At 36.7% G+C, this 15,446-nt stretch overlaps 1 protein-coding gene across 3 annotated transcripts in view; it reads right to left on the bottom strand.

Annotated features, from left to right (window-relative positions):
* Positions 1 to 15,446, bottom strand: part of KIF16B (kinesin family member 16B) — a 220,564-nt gene that overhangs the window by 181,553 nt on the left and 23,565 nt on the right. For all 3 annotated transcript variants that reach the window (XM_064446735.1, XM_064446736.1, XM_064446734.1), the window contains exons 5-12: positions 13,600 to 13,697; positions 12,986 to 13,095; positions 12,227 to 12,369; positions 10,702 to 10,870; positions 10,381 to 10,512; positions 7,491 to 7,666; positions 5,564 to 5,629; positions 2,727 to 2,786 (exon numbers count right to left, since the gene is read on the bottom strand). In XM_064446735.1, coding sequence (XP_064302805.1) covers positions 2,727 to 2,786; positions 5,564 to 5,629; positions 7,491 to 7,666; positions 10,381 to 10,512; positions 10,702 to 10,870; positions 12,227 to 12,369; positions 12,986 to 13,095; positions 13,600 to 13,697 — 954 coding nt within the window. The remainder of the gene's footprint in view (positions 1 to 2,726; positions 2,787 to 5,563; positions 5,630 to 7,490; positions 7,667 to 10,380; positions 10,513 to 10,701; positions 10,871 to 12,226; positions 12,370 to 12,985; positions 13,096 to 13,599; positions 13,698 to 15,446) is intronic.

The following is a 15,446-nucleotide window of genomic DNA, read 5'->3' as shown; positions in this document are numbered from 1 at the left end:
AGGCTTATGCAAAATCCTTTCAATTATTTCAGATTTAAACATTAACAGATTTTCCCTTCAGCATGTGAGAACAATTCAAAACCACATGAACACTGATATTTAGAACTTAGTATGAAAAAACATAACTACATATAATAGAGTAGGAAATCCCGTTCAGCAACTAGCCAAGTGCACTTGCATCTGGCAGGCATATATGAATAGGTAGCTGTTTACATCAATTTTCAAAATGAACTGCCTAAAAGATTTGGAGAAAAAGGTGGCAGGGATTGAAAAGCAAAAGGTTTTTAATTCTCTGAGCCTGCTGCAGGGCAGGAACTGAAAGGCAGCCAACTATCTCAGGACTGCAAGCCCAGGGGGAGACGGGGAATCAGGTTTTAAATGTAAATACAAACGTGAAGTTCTAAGTACCTTAACGAAGAATGTCCTGAAAGTTACTAGATTATGGCATGAAAAAAGTTACAGTTGGGACTGCAGTGAGGTGGACATAGGAAGACAGTCTCATTTCTCAAAGGGTGCTGAGACATTCTAGTTTCACAAATGAACAATGTTTCTGTGTGCAAGAGGGAGTACATCAATAAAGGAACAAAAAACCCCAGTGAACTTATAGGGAGTCCATTAGAAGAAACACCACTGCTTTCTATAGTTTAAAATCTGCTTTCCAGCTACTCAGCGTGGCAAACTTCCAAAAAGCCCTTTTCCACTCATATACTGGCAGTGATTTCAGGAATCATTAAACAATAAGTGAATAAAAATATGGACAGCTTCAGTAAGATGGTGTAAAATGAAACAGTACAACCAAGAAATCTTTTGCAGATTTTCAGTTTTTTTCAGGGCCAAGAAAGTTTTATCAGCTGCCTTTAACCCAAAAGTGAAATACAAGATTTGAGAACATGAGCATATATCAGCATATAAAAGTGCAAAATACAGAAGCTGTATGAATTAAACTAACAAAAGTTCAGTATCAGAAAAGAATTATAGCTTCTGCATTTAAGTCCTTTACATTCATCTATTTAACAAATGCAGCTTTCCCTTGTTTATATGAATTGTTCAGTTAACTCCTACAATTCTGAAATTTCTGTGCAAAAATCAGCGCATTTCCAACATAAAGCTTTAAAAACTTCCCATAGGCTACATCGTGTTCACTTTCACTTGACCAAAATTCAAAAATTCTCCATGTGACAATGAACTCCCCAATCCAGACATGACTAAAGAGGATTAATCAAGGTCTATGTATGTATAGATGCTTCAAAATAAGAAAATAACACAAAAATAATGTAAACTTGGACCCAACACGTCTGTCAGGAATATGCAAATGGCAATTCCCAGTTCAGTATCTGGAGAGACATTAAACAGTCCATTCTGTCACACCATCTGCTAGGCAGTTACCAAACTGGCTCTGTTCTCTACATTATTTGTGCTTTATTTTTACTTTTAAGCATGGAGCCATTCAACTTATTTGGAACTTAGATAAAAGACAGGTTGGTGAACTAAAAAAAAAAAAAAAACCAAACTAATCAAGAAGTGATACACAGCAAAAAACCTACAAAAATCAAGTTTCAGATCAGTGTTAAGGAGAATTAAAAAATTACTTCTGAACACTCGCTTGAAACACACTCCGAACAAGTTTATGTTCAGCATATACAGCAGGTCATGAAAGCTTAAGCTTTGTTTTCAAAGTTTTTATTTAACAGAATAGTTAAAACATTTGGCAAAAATCTGTTAGTCTACATTACAGAAAAGAAATAGCAGGAATTATTGCTCTGTGCGTGTGCACATGCACTCGTGCTTGTATGCATGTATGGAATCATAAAGTAGCCCATTAAAATATCATCTCAGACTATCAGCTTAATCACAATCCAAATACTAACATAAAATCTTACCAGTACAACTAGACAGCAGAAAACCAAAGATACATGCAGAAAACACAAAAGTCTCACTCTATGCAAAAAACACAGAATGGAAATCACCAAGTTGCCCTCTTGGATTTGTACTAACCCAAAAAACACAAGAGAGCAGTGTGGGGTTTTAACTGCTCCCAAAGTAGTCTGAAGTCATATAAAGAGCGCAATGTAGGCCAGCTTATGTGAACCAGATGCAAAAACCCCTGCACTTGGGACTCCAGAGCATGCTTAGGTCAGATACATCCATTTGGTTTGATGAAGCCCTAGTGGAGGAGATTCAACTGCAAAAATCTCATTGAAAGTTGTTTTTCAAGTTTACAAGCCATTTCTGACCAAAATGCGAATCTGAAGGCCAATGCAAAAATCTGTATCCAGTATGCACCACATTCACTGAGATAGCCAATGTAACCTAAAAGGTGATTGTTCACAGGTACTGATACAACACAAACACCAAGGGGATGAGGGATCCACTTGTGCTTGCCCCAGGTTTTCTTCATTTGCAACTCAATAAAAACATTTAGTATTTTAAATATTTTTAAGTAGTAAGCTGTTCTGCACTGAGGTCACCATGGTGAAGAAGAGAGAGCTGTGCTCATTTTTATTAATATTTTTTTAAAATCTTATTCAAAGATACCACTGTGCCTGAATACTTACTCCTAAAACCTCTCAAAAACTAATTTTTTTAATAAGCCAAAACAAAGCTAGGAAAATTTTCTATGATTAAAAAAAGCCGAAGAATGTGACTTAGAATAGGAACTTTTTTCGAAGGAAAAAACTCTAAGGCCAGTTCAAATGCCAAGTTGAAAATGTATTTATTTTCCTTACTTTCAGAATATCTTGCGTTTCATTCCACTTGTTTGTCCACTCTTTGGTCAGTTCTTGTACCTATAAAAGAAAACAAATATTGGGGGGAAAAAAGAAAATCATACCTCTTCTGAAGTCCTTGATAATGCATTCTCAGAGAAGTACTCAATATTTGTGAAGTTTAATACTTAAACACTTAGAAGAGCACTGTGCTCCTGAAGTAACTGGCCATACCTACAATTTGTGTCTCTCAAAAAGGTTAAAAAAAAATCACAAAATTCTTATAGTATAAAATGAAACACAGGACAGGGATAGCCACTTCAAATAACAGCAGGTATTTTCAAAGAAATGGAATAATTCCATAAAGTGCTTCATCAGTCCTACAAAGTCTACTGCCACAGATTGATCCTGTAGCTGTAACATGAAGACAGCTCCTTTCCTGCAGTGCAGGTAGGCACGTTCAGGCTAAAATACCCTCCACACAAATTGCAGAGGATGGCATGCAGAGAAAAAAGCAGCCAGCCTTCAGGACAAAATTAGAGCAAAGTTTGCTGCAACTCAGAAACCTCACTTGGTTGAAATCAGCACAGAAGTGAGAAGCTGCTTGCAAAGGCATTAACAGACAGGGAGAGCATTTAGTATGAATGCTTAGGTTTTGTCCTGCTTTTCCTACTCATCCAGTTGTCCATCACAGAAGTTAACTTTCATAGCTTCCATACTGGTAAAGGCTCTTTTCAGAGCCTTTCAGACTTTCTAGAAAGCAGTGTCTAGAAGGTGCTTCAGGCAGACCTACCTCAAAGCTCTGGCTGACTTGGAATCACATTAAATAGAACAGACACTTTCATTTTTCAAATCATCAGATTTCTGTGCAGGAATTAAATACACAGAGTTTTAAATACATACACAATCTTCTCTTATTTCAATTCACTTCAACTGCAGAAAGCTGGAAAAACACACCACCGAAATAACCAGCTATGTCCCTTTATTTCTTTACATAAAAAAACACTGTAGAAAAAAAAAAGGTTGTCAGTGCAGCTCCTCCAAACACCTCCCTGTCTGCTACCTGCAGCCTACTATCCTAGCTGTCTTTGCAGATCAGCTGCAAATTAATCAATGGGAACTAAAAAAGCTTCTCTCATCTCTACCCGTATCTCAAGATTTCAAGAGAAATGTAAACATATCTTTCAATGCATCGTATCAGTCCTAGTGACGCTAATCAGAATGTTAAAACAAAAATAATTGAAAAGTTTAAAAGAAAAATATGAATAACAATAGTCAGCAGTTTATATTATACAGCTACTCTTAGATAAAAGCTTTATGTTTACGCACAAAAATAAAAGCATACCACACATACTAACAATATTATCATTCATCTCTGATACAGCTAAAAAGTTTTAAAACCTAAAATGAAAAAAAATTTGCAACTGAAGCCTCATAATGTAACTTTTTGTATAATGTAACAATACAAATGAAGGCTCATAATATAAGTTTTTGTATAATGCAAACATAATGTAACAACAATTGCAACTAAAGGCTCAACTAATGAGCAGTTATGCAGTTCCTACTTCAATTATTGAATACAACACAGTAAGGATTCCTGCATATACTACAGAGTTGTAAAACATGTTCATAGTTGAAACTTGGCTAATGGAGAAGCCTGGAGTCTACTTTGCAGCTGTGGTTCATACTAATGCATGTATTTTGTCCATTTTTGTCATGAAGTTTAAAAATTAACTATCATTTCACTGAAGAGTATTTTAACATCTTTTAAATTGGTATTACCAATGGGAATATCCTAAAAAGCGTAGACAGATACCTTACCAATTACTTAGGTCAAAACAGGATTCCCAAAGCAACATGTTCACTCTCTAATTGCAAAGGTCTAAGCAGCACCAGTGTAAACCTTACAATTTAAACCAGCTAAGAAGCCTGTTTTTTAAAGGCATTATATCTACATTTGATTGCCACCTTGTTGACAATATTCAGAACTAAATATTTGCTGCCATGTAGCTGAATGATTCCGAATGCTTTCTTCTCTCCTCTTCCAAAGTCTGAGTAATACTATTTTTCTAAAAAAACGTTTACAGTAGTTTTAAAAACAGGCAAGTATATAGAAAAGAATAAACATAGAATGAAAGAATAAATAATTAAAGATTGCAAATTAAAGAAATGAGAGTACCATTATATCTATATTCTTTTGGACCCTATGAGTATATCTAAACTATCCGGGAATTTCTCCCAGACTCTACACTGGGTTGGATTATTAAAACAACTTGGTGTGAGGCACACTATGCAGTACACCTAGATCTTAGACCCTCCCCAAAAGACAGCTAATTAGGCACTGAACATATTTGTACATATCGGATTTAAAGACTGAAATTTTCTGAAAACACAAGTTATTGATTACTTGAAAACAGAGTTGACTATTTTCACCAGAAATCTTACACTATATTTTCTACACACTGAATGCTTTGTTACTGTGATTGCTGGTTACTGTTTTCTCTGTTTTAGTGGCTTTTCCTTCTCTATTTTATTTACAAACATACTTTTTCAATAAGACAAACTGTCCTGGAAACAACTACTTTCATTAACTAGAACTGTTATATAAATATTAAAGATAAAATTGTAACTAAGGACCAAATGTATCTTACATTAGTAGGACAACAAAATTTCAAGTTCACACTCAGGGTTTTTTAAAAAAAAAAAAACACAACTAAGACAATGCTGTTTGGTGAGAGAAAAATTTAGTTGTGTATAAAAAAACCCTGAAAATTACCAAGAGTCTTGCATTGAACCCCCCCCCTTTTCTTGTGGGTTTTTTTTCTGTTTAAAAATTGTTTTATGAAAGTATAACTCACCCTTGCTTCATTCTGCTGAAGCTTTTCTTCCATACTTAAAGCTGTTGGAGAATCCAAGAGCGCAATCTAAATTGTAAAAAGTAAACATTGTCAAGTTAATTTTAAAAAGGCAGAAAAAAGTAACAGTTTCTGGCAGCAACAAATTAAATAAATGCAACTGTACAACTTTGATTTATTTAGGAAGAAGTATTTTCAACTCCAATATACATAATTTTACCTTCAAATACTGTAAACAGAGCAATCAAAACCTTGTCAAAGAAGATATTTCAAATAAATCATCAGTTTGAGAGTACTATGGACACACATGGTCACATACATGCAGACACTGAAACCAGTCACAAGTTTATAACGGGTAATTCCTGATACATCTACGTTTATCTTTGTTAAACATGAAAATTTATTATGCTTCAATAGTTAACCATTTGGCTATAATACATATGTATATTGCTTAGCTTTAAAAAAAGGTAACTGGCCTTAGAAAAGGAAAACTGCTATACAACACACACACAAGCAACACTTATTATTACTTGACCTTCTGCACTGAATCCAGCACTATATTTTGATAACCAGTATCATCAGTGATCTACAGAAGCATTTGCAATACAGTGTTCTGGGAATATAAAGGAAGAAAGTACACAGAGATTTATATTCTACTGTGCATACATAACACCACCTGCTGTTTTACCAACCATCACAAATCCATTTAACTTAAGCAAGTTCTCTGTTGTCTCCCACCAAGTCATCTATCACATCCTACCACCAAACCAGATCAATTTTATAATATCCACTGTTTTACAGCTTGGAACTAGTGCACAGCATTAGGTCTTCAAAGGGGTCCAAGTTACATCTACTTTGCTAACTCATAATCAAACCATATTTCAAAAATAAATTCATTTTCCCCTCCTAAAGAACAAGAGAAACACAAGTGTAACAGAGTAATTCAACCCCATAGTTTTCTAATTGTTTGTAACAAAACAGCTCTCCACTTCCACCACCTACAATACCTATTACTGCTTCCAACTGTGGTACCATCCCCTTTTTCAGCAAATGTTTGATAGTATGAAATCTAGCCAAAGTACTAGCCTTGTATTAAAAAAGTCTATGCTGAAGGTACATTTCACATTGCACAGCCCATCTAAAATAAAATGAGATAGTTCTAGAAATAAATCTGAAGTAGCATTTCAGATACTTAAGCAAATATGATTTTGAAGTATGTGATGTAGCATCTTCAAGTGACATTGTTTAGAAGAGCTAACTGGCCTGAGCTAATTGCATATTCCTTATTGTTAGCTTAGTTTCACCATCCTGGAAACAGAGGAGAAATTAAGCCTAACTGAGCTTGTGCAGCAAATGTTTGTAGTGGCTAATACTGACAGAAGAACAAGAAAGAGAATTGTGCAAAAGGAAAGTATAGTGTGACACACCACCACTGAAAATATTTTTAGATAGCATGTACCATGCTAAATACATAATGTACTGTGCAGCCAAACACAAATAAAAAGTATTGTTCAAACCCATACTCCTACATTTTTATATTTACACATCTCAAACACTTCATACCTTCTACTTTTAAGATACTAGATAGAAGTACCTATTCAGTCCATCAGGCTAGACCCAGGAAATATGTTCCCGCTCAGCCTCCTCATGCTGTGGTGACAACCTGTTCCACAGCACACTGCAGTCAAGCTCTGATTATATTAAGAGAAAGCTAAAAGCTTTGGGATGACAATTTTTCCCCCTTTATGTTAAAAGAAGTAATCTATTGGCCATATAGAAACCGATTCAATCAGGAAAATAATATTCATTCATAGACTCATAGAGCTTGCTTACTCAAATCAATATAATGAACGATAATTACCTCATGACATTCTAGAAATAGATGTTATAACTCAAGGAAAATGACACATAAATTTCAAGTAAAACTAACCTGATTCCCTTGAGCAAGAAGGGCTTTTAATCGAGCTATTTCAGCTCTCAGCTCACGGATCAGTTTGACGTTAGGATCCTCATTAATAGTAGGCTTGTTGATTATGTTTTTGGCTCTATTTGCATAGCGAAGTGTACTTAAAGTTTCTCCATAATTGACATCAGCAGGTGAAATAGCTAAGGAGATGAAATCAGAATCAGTTTATCCAGCACCATATGTTTCATTTAGTAAAGTTAGTTTATATTTTCAAAGTCAGATAAACCTAACATGGATGAAGAGACAGAAATATATGATAAACTGGTATGGCTACAATTTGTTCCAAATCTTCACCTAGCTCCACTGCTTTCACATCACCATAACTTTGCTTAAAGTAAACACTGTATTAGAATAACCAGGTCCAACAATCAAGCATTTTAAAGAAATCTTGCTGTCAATCTACTTAACATTTACATTTCTCTGGTTAGCATAAACATCCTATATGAATACTTTACAGGCTTTCTTGCAAATTTTTTTTACAAGAACAGTGGGGAAAATGGTGAGTATTTCATAAGTATAAATGTCATCATTCAATGGAAAAGTAATTTCAGGTAAAAACACAGTAGGATCAGTCCAAGTTTTGAAGGGAAATTAAACAGCATTCAAACAAAAACCAGACATGAAAACTTAAAGAAGAGCTTCTATAATTTATGAACCTAGCTGTTCTGCTCACCTCTGCATCTGGCAGCATGCAGAACTGTTACCTATCTGACGCACCAAGAAAAACCAGTATTTTTTACAGGCAACTTAACCAGGAAAACCAATGGAGTTTAAACCAAAGTGCTAATGCCACCCTTCACTTAATTTTCTTAACACTATACAAGATGTTTCTAATTAAGATAATTGCTGCATCCAAATAGAAGAGCAAAAACAGAGGAGAACACCATGCAGAAATGATGAGACCAGAAATCTTAATAATCAAGCTGAACAAGAGACCCAGAGAATCAGACAATGAAAACACCTGAAAAAAAATAATCGAATAACCAAAATATTCTGCCCTTCCTCATTCTCCCAACAGTAATAAATATTCTTTTTGTGGTAAAGACTCCCTGAATCAGGGGAGATGCACTTGGCAATAGACTATACTTCCCCTAGCTCACACTATCGCTTCCCTACTTCATCTACTGTCTCTTCTCCCCCACTCAATTATTCCATTTCTGGAAGGATGTTACAATATGTTATAGAAACAACAAACCAGAATTTGATGGATTTTTATAAGAGCCTTTCCTACAGTTTGAGATTATCTTCCCACTGTTTTTGTGTCTAGTTACAGAAAAGGCAGGCCAAATGTATCCAGACAGCTTGTCAGGCTCTGTTAGGTAATTCAGCTGCATTACCAGTAGAGTTACTGTTGGAGAAAAGATCAACCATTAGGGCTCTGCCTAGCAGAAGCATCATTAATAGATGAGGAAGTAGCTGGGCACCGTAATCATTCACATAGGCACTGAAAGCTCACTATGTTTCTAAAACTTCTCTTCCCAATCCCTCTGTCAACCAAACAAAACAAAGAACTAACCATGTAACTGAAAAAAAGCATCAAGAAGATGCCAGCACAGTGTTACTTGAACATCCAGAAATAACAAAGCAGAGTCTGGTCCAAAATCATCTTTTGGGATGGCTATGATCAGCCTAAGGAAATAAAGTGGCATGGATCCCAAAAACATCCCCAAAAATCATGCAACAAAGGAATTGCTATCCAGAGAATGACTGTAACAAAGCAATTGAAGAACCAGAATTTGATCCAATGCATTTTATTGCCTTGATTCTGCTTTCCCACCATTCCCAAGAGAGGACTGCATCAGTTAGACTACACTTCATTTGAGCAGGAAAGAGTGAGAGATTTCAGAGCTGCTCTTCTCCTCACACCTTATGTCTCCAACATTCAAAATCCTCCCAGCCTCACTTGGGGTTTTTTGGGAATGGAATTCCCATTCCAATTTGTTGAAAGACTTGCAATACATATGCCATAGGTAGGTTTTTAAATCAAGTGATCCTTACAGAGCTTCCTATGGGTTAAATGGAAATAAATTTAGACAAGCAGTTAAAACGCTGCATGCATTCAAGAAGTAGGTCAAATAAAAACGACAGCCTTACCTACTCAATGTCAAAAGAGACCAGGTTGGTTCTGCTACTAATGCAGCAAAACACACCAGGGTTTTGGAAAAGCAAACTGACTCACACATCAGTATTTGCTAGGTATATGAAGCTGGAATTTCTTTTTTTTTTTTCTGGCGAGGAGAGGCATAAGGGGAGAGAAGTACAAGACTATCTAGGTCCAGGTTTCAGCATTTACCATGAGCTGTCTGGAATGCAAATGAATCTCAAGAATAAACAGAAACTATTACTGGAAGTTTAACTAGTCAGATGAGGTAATCATTACACTCTGCATGTGTCAAAGAAACACAGCAGTGAGGTAGATGTCAGAGGAAGTGCAAGAAATTAGGCACATACATTTTGATGATCGTTACAAATGTGTAGCGACTGTACATACACAATCTGGATGCCTTGTGTGACCAAATACTCAGCCAGTGATATATGCACCCAAACAGATAATCTGCAGATGAAAATGAAGCTCTCAGATTCGGGAGGCACACCTGCTATTATTCATGGCATTACTGAACAACTAGACTGCCCCCATATACACAAGGAGACCCTATACAGTTTTACTGCTGGAAGAGATATTCTGCAGAATGTAGGTAAAGGCAGAGTATTACTAGAAAACTCAGAAAGAAATCATTAATACCTGTAAACAAAGTTCTGGCTTAACAAAGCATCTGGAATCTGAATATTTACAGCCACTCCTATTAAGCATGAACTGTTCGGGATGCAAAAAATGTAATTTAAAAACACTTACTGGCAATCATTATAGTTTTAGAGTTTCCTCCTAGGCTATCTTTTAACAGCCAAGTCAACACAGAGTCCCTGTAAGGCACAAATACTTGTTTCTTCTTTGAAAGAGGATTTGTTGCATCCTGAGATAAATCAGCTATTATGTGGAGATGGAAAAAAAATAGCAATTATGTGTTTTCATTCATTTTCAAAAATGTATGTGTTAGACCACCATTTGTGTAAGTAAAAGTTAACAGAGGTGTAAGTAAATAAATAGAAAGGTATTTAATGACAAAAAAACCCAACAACAAAACAAACAAGACAAGCACAAAAACCAGAGACTTACCTAACGCAGAAATTACATTTCCCAGAGTAACTAGAGATTTGTTAATATTCCCTCCTTCCTTTAATCTAACACCTGTGGCACCAGTGGCATCTGCTCTCTCACTTCCAGCAAGATCTACCAAATGAATCTTGCTAACAGTTTCACAAGGCATTTCTGAATCAAATTTAGCCTACAGAAGAAAAACACCGAAGTATGTTAAGCTATGAAAATCTGAAATTTTACTGAATCCAAATTAGTAGCCTTTTTCATGTCATATTGAATTTAACTCGTTTACAATAGCAGAGCTTCAGAAGACAGATGCATTAGTGGTGCCTCAGAAAGGCATTTGACCAAGAATTGTTGCATAACTCCCATGCAAGTAGTTACTTCTTTAAATTGTAATATTTGCAATTTTCTAGACACTTACACACATGCACTGACAACTGTGAGTTGGTATTTACATGATGTAGAGTGAACATGTGCTGCATTCATTTTATTAAGCTTTCAACATTTACATTTATATTTAGCTTTCAACAAGTTATAGCACACACAGACACATTTACACTCCATTTCTCCCCCTGCCTCCAAGTTCAAGTAAGCAGCAATTGCAATTTTATTCTATGATTTTAACTGGGGCTTCCTCCCAATTTTTATCTTAATTTAGATAGAACAACTCAGATTGCCCCGTTTCAAACTTCCTTCTACTTTTACAGTACAACAGTAGAACCAAACTTTTTGCTGCCTGCCTCTCATCCTTTTCTGAAAGCTTTGCAATGAGCAATTCATCATTGTAAACAGATGGTGCACAGGAATTTGTAGGTGTGCGTTTTTCGGGGGGAGACATGAAAAGTTCTGTCAGGAGAGCAAACCACCTCCATGCTACCTTCTCTTCATCTAACAAGTTATCTGTGGACTGTCTAAAAAGCCCACCAAAAACAACGATGAAAAGCAAGAGTCATTTAAAAAGTTTACTACATATAAAAAAACATCGTTATGCTCTGAGAAAACATATGTGTCCCTTATTCCACATTAAATAAAGGAATATAAATAGGTTTCCCGTAGTGACAGATGAAGAGTCAATTAAAAAGAAAAAACCACACAGAAACACATTTCTATACTCTATGATTTGGGCCATGGAAACAGATTTTTTTGTAAACCTTGGATAACATTAGAGTGCAAAAGGTAGCCCATGTTCAGCTCTGGCTGAAGTCTCTCATAACATGCTCCTCATGCACTCCTCCTGCCACAGCAGCAGCAAATGTGCCAGGACTGGTCATTGTTATTCAGCCTGAACTCCAAATAATTATCTCCTCAAAATCTATTAAATATCATTTTATGTAATCACTTTACAGTGTAAATTTTAAAGACTATAGTTACTGATAAGCATATTTATAATTCTCAAAACAGTATTTTCACACTTTTAACTTTCCCTATCGCAAGACAACAGTCATTATCTACCCATACTTGCTTAACTGACAACTTCATTTTTTAATTATCATATGAATTACTGAATGTAAACACATATTAAGACAGAAGGGTTTGTTACCTGAGTGAAGTTGATTGTGAAAATGGCATGTGACCTGCTACTGACATCATTCATTCCAGTTGCAGCTGTTGTTCTATTTATATTTCCTGCATCCATAAGTTCCTCTACATCAGTATAATTTTGCACTAAATGTTTAGACAAATCTAAGGAAAAGCAGAGTGTTACAGTATGCTCGTACATGCACTTGATTTTCTTCACAAAAAGATTCTAACTACCTTCACTACTGCAAAGTACTGCTGCACTTAGAGTTTATTGTCATACTTGTTTATCACTTTAGGAAAGGAATAAGGCCTCATGAACAATGGAGAACTTACACATTTGCAGTAAATTAAGAAAAAATATGCAATATTACTAAAAATATTTAGTGCAATAACATAAGCATAATCTCTCAAGAGACAGGAACCTTCCCTAGCAGAGAATGGATCAAGACAATTAGATCCTAATATGTTCTTACCATCTAAACATAAAAGATTTATAAATTACAGTCAACAAATTCTTAAAACTAACTGCATCTCTCAACATTATTTAAAAATGTGTTATAAATTTACAGATAAAAACTGTATATCTATAACCACCTTAGAATTGGGAAAGCAAGTGGGGATACAAACTGAGAGGCTATTCTCCTTTAATGCCTTTATATCAAATGGAAATAATCTTTTATATTTTAAAAGATAAAAATGCCCTGTGCAATTAGACATGACATTTTAAAACACATAAAGGTAATAAAATATCCAGTGCAAACACTGAAATTGTTTTTACCCTCAACATACGGCCCTTCTTTGGGATGTTCTCGTATTCGTAAATTATTAGTTTTTGATGACTTCCGTCTGAGAAGATCTCTCACACGTTCGTTATATATTTCCAGATAACTGAAAGAAAAAAAAAAAAACATGAGATCACCACCATGATTCAAGACTTTTTTAAAAAAAGGAAAGCCATGTTAACACTGTGTTTGAAAGTAAGTTGCCTGAAGAAGCAAATGGATCCAAAGTTGGCTGAAGATACTCACGACTACAGCATACTTGTAGCATAAGGAAAAAAGCCAAAAAAGCAAGAAGTAGAACGGAAGCAGACATTAGCAAGAGCAAGACCACCTAACATCAGCCTGAAATAAAGGGTAAAAATAAGGAAGATACTGTCTAGTAGGAAAAGCATTTTCGCTACCATTTAAATAAAGCAAAATGCACAGCTGTTTGAAGTTAGAAGTATTGCACATTTTGACTACGACTGCCAACAAAAATCAATTACAGAACTGAGGCCAAGCGTGGAAAGTTGTGAAAAGCACACACTTTTCTCAGAGATAGAGTGAAACAGGGTGCTTGTAACTGAAACAAGCTTGATAACCAGCAGACTATTAACATGCCAAGACCTACCTGACTTCTGTTCGAAAGGATGCCTCGTTCCGCTTTGTTTTTTCACTTATTCTGCTGAATAATCCTTCACAAATTCGAGGTATTAAACCTGCATCACCCTGCAATAACAACAATTCTTATTTCCCAGGCTATATATGCATTTGCAATATATTTTGAAAAATAAAACCCAAGGTCACTACTAAAGAGTTCCAACATCCAGAAAAGGGGAAAAAAAATGAAAACTTTTCAGCAAATACTCTCTTGCCCTTTATTTGCCTGGAATCATCTTGCCATGTTAATCCTCGTGTGTGTTGGAATGTACATACTAGCTGTAATTCTTTGCTATTGGGATACATTTCACCCCTTTCACTTAGTTCAAAGAACCCCAACTCCTTAAGGCAAAAACTGGCTGCCCAGAGCACCATATGAACTGCCTTATCTCAACATTATCTTTTCTAACTTCTCCTTCTACCTCATTTTACTATGGACTTGGCAATATCTGCAGAGAATGGGGAGCCATACACATGCACCCATTAGCCATTCTCTTTCAAACCCCCAATCCCCAGCTCACAGACCTTCCTCTCTTGAAACATGCAATAGGTCCTCTGGATAAATTAGCACACAAAAACAAAATTAAAACTATATTTACTGTATCCAACAATGCAGCCAAATTAAATTTTATATTTGATTTGTGAATGCTCAACTCTGCAGTAAAGAGTTCTTATGCATAAAGGCTTGAGGGAGGATCTGGGTAACTATAGGCCCATCAGCCTTACTTCAATCCTTGGGAAAGTAATGGAACGAATCCTCCTGGGGGCCATCACAAGTCAAATGAAGCATGTGATTAGGAAAAGCCAACATGGCTTCACTAAAGGCAGATCGTGCTTGACAAACCTGGCGGCCTTCTATGACAAAGTGACTTGCCTGGTTGACATGGGGCAGGCAGTGGACATTGTCTACCTGGACTTCTCCAAGGCCTTTGATATGATCCCCACAGTCTCCTCCTGGAGAAATTAATGCATTATGGCCTAGACAAGTGGTCTGTGCAGTGGGTGGGGAACTGGCTGACAGGCTGCACCCAAAGGGTGGTGATAAATAGCTCTTTCTCAAACTGGCAACCTGTCACTAGTGGAGTCCCCCAGGGATCGATACTGTACCCAATGTTATTCAATATCTTTATAAGTGATCTGGATAACGACATCAAGTGTAGCCTGATGAACTCTGCTGATGACACCAAGTTGAGTAGGGAAGCAGACGCTCCAGAAGGGAGAGCTGCTCTGCAGGGAGATCTGGATAGGCTGGAAGAGTGGGCTAGCAAGAACCTTATGAAGGTCAACAAGGACAAGTGTAAGGTCTTGCACCTGGGAAAACATAATCCAGGAGTGCAGCACAGACTGGGATCCACCTGGCTGGAGAACAGCTCTGTGGAAAGGGACCTGGGGGTCCTGGTGGACAGAAAGCTCAACATGAGCAAAGAGTGTGCTGCTGCGGCCAAGAAAGCCAACAGGATGCTGGGTTGCATCAAAAGGGCATCGCCAGCAGAGATAAAGAAGTCATCATCCCACTCTACTCAGCGCTTGTCAGGCCACACCTGGAGTACTGCGTACAGTTCTGGTCCCCTCTGTACAAAAAGGATGTGGACAGGCTGGAAGGGGTCCAGAGATGGGCCACCAAGATGATCAAAGGACTGGGAAGCCTGCCATATGAGGGTAGGCTGGGAGACCTGGGTTTGTTCAGCCTTGAGAAAAGGAGGCTTAGAGGGGATCTCATCACCATGTACCAGTACTTAAGGGGCAGCTACAAAGAAGACGGAGACTCCCTTTTTACAAGGAGTCACATGGAGAGGACAAGGGGGAATGGACACAAGT

Source organism: Phalacrocorax carbo, chromosome 3 (assembly GCF_963921805.1).
Source record: "Phalacrocorax carbo chromosome 3, bPhaCar2.1, whole genome shotgun sequence".
In the NCBI taxonomy this organism is placed as follows: domain Eukaryota; kingdom Metazoa; phylum Chordata; class Aves; order Suliformes; family Phalacrocoracidae; genus Phalacrocorax; species Phalacrocorax carbo.
The sequence above is the reverse complement of the archived record's forward strand: the minus strand, read 5'-3'. Positions and strand labels throughout refer to the sequence as shown.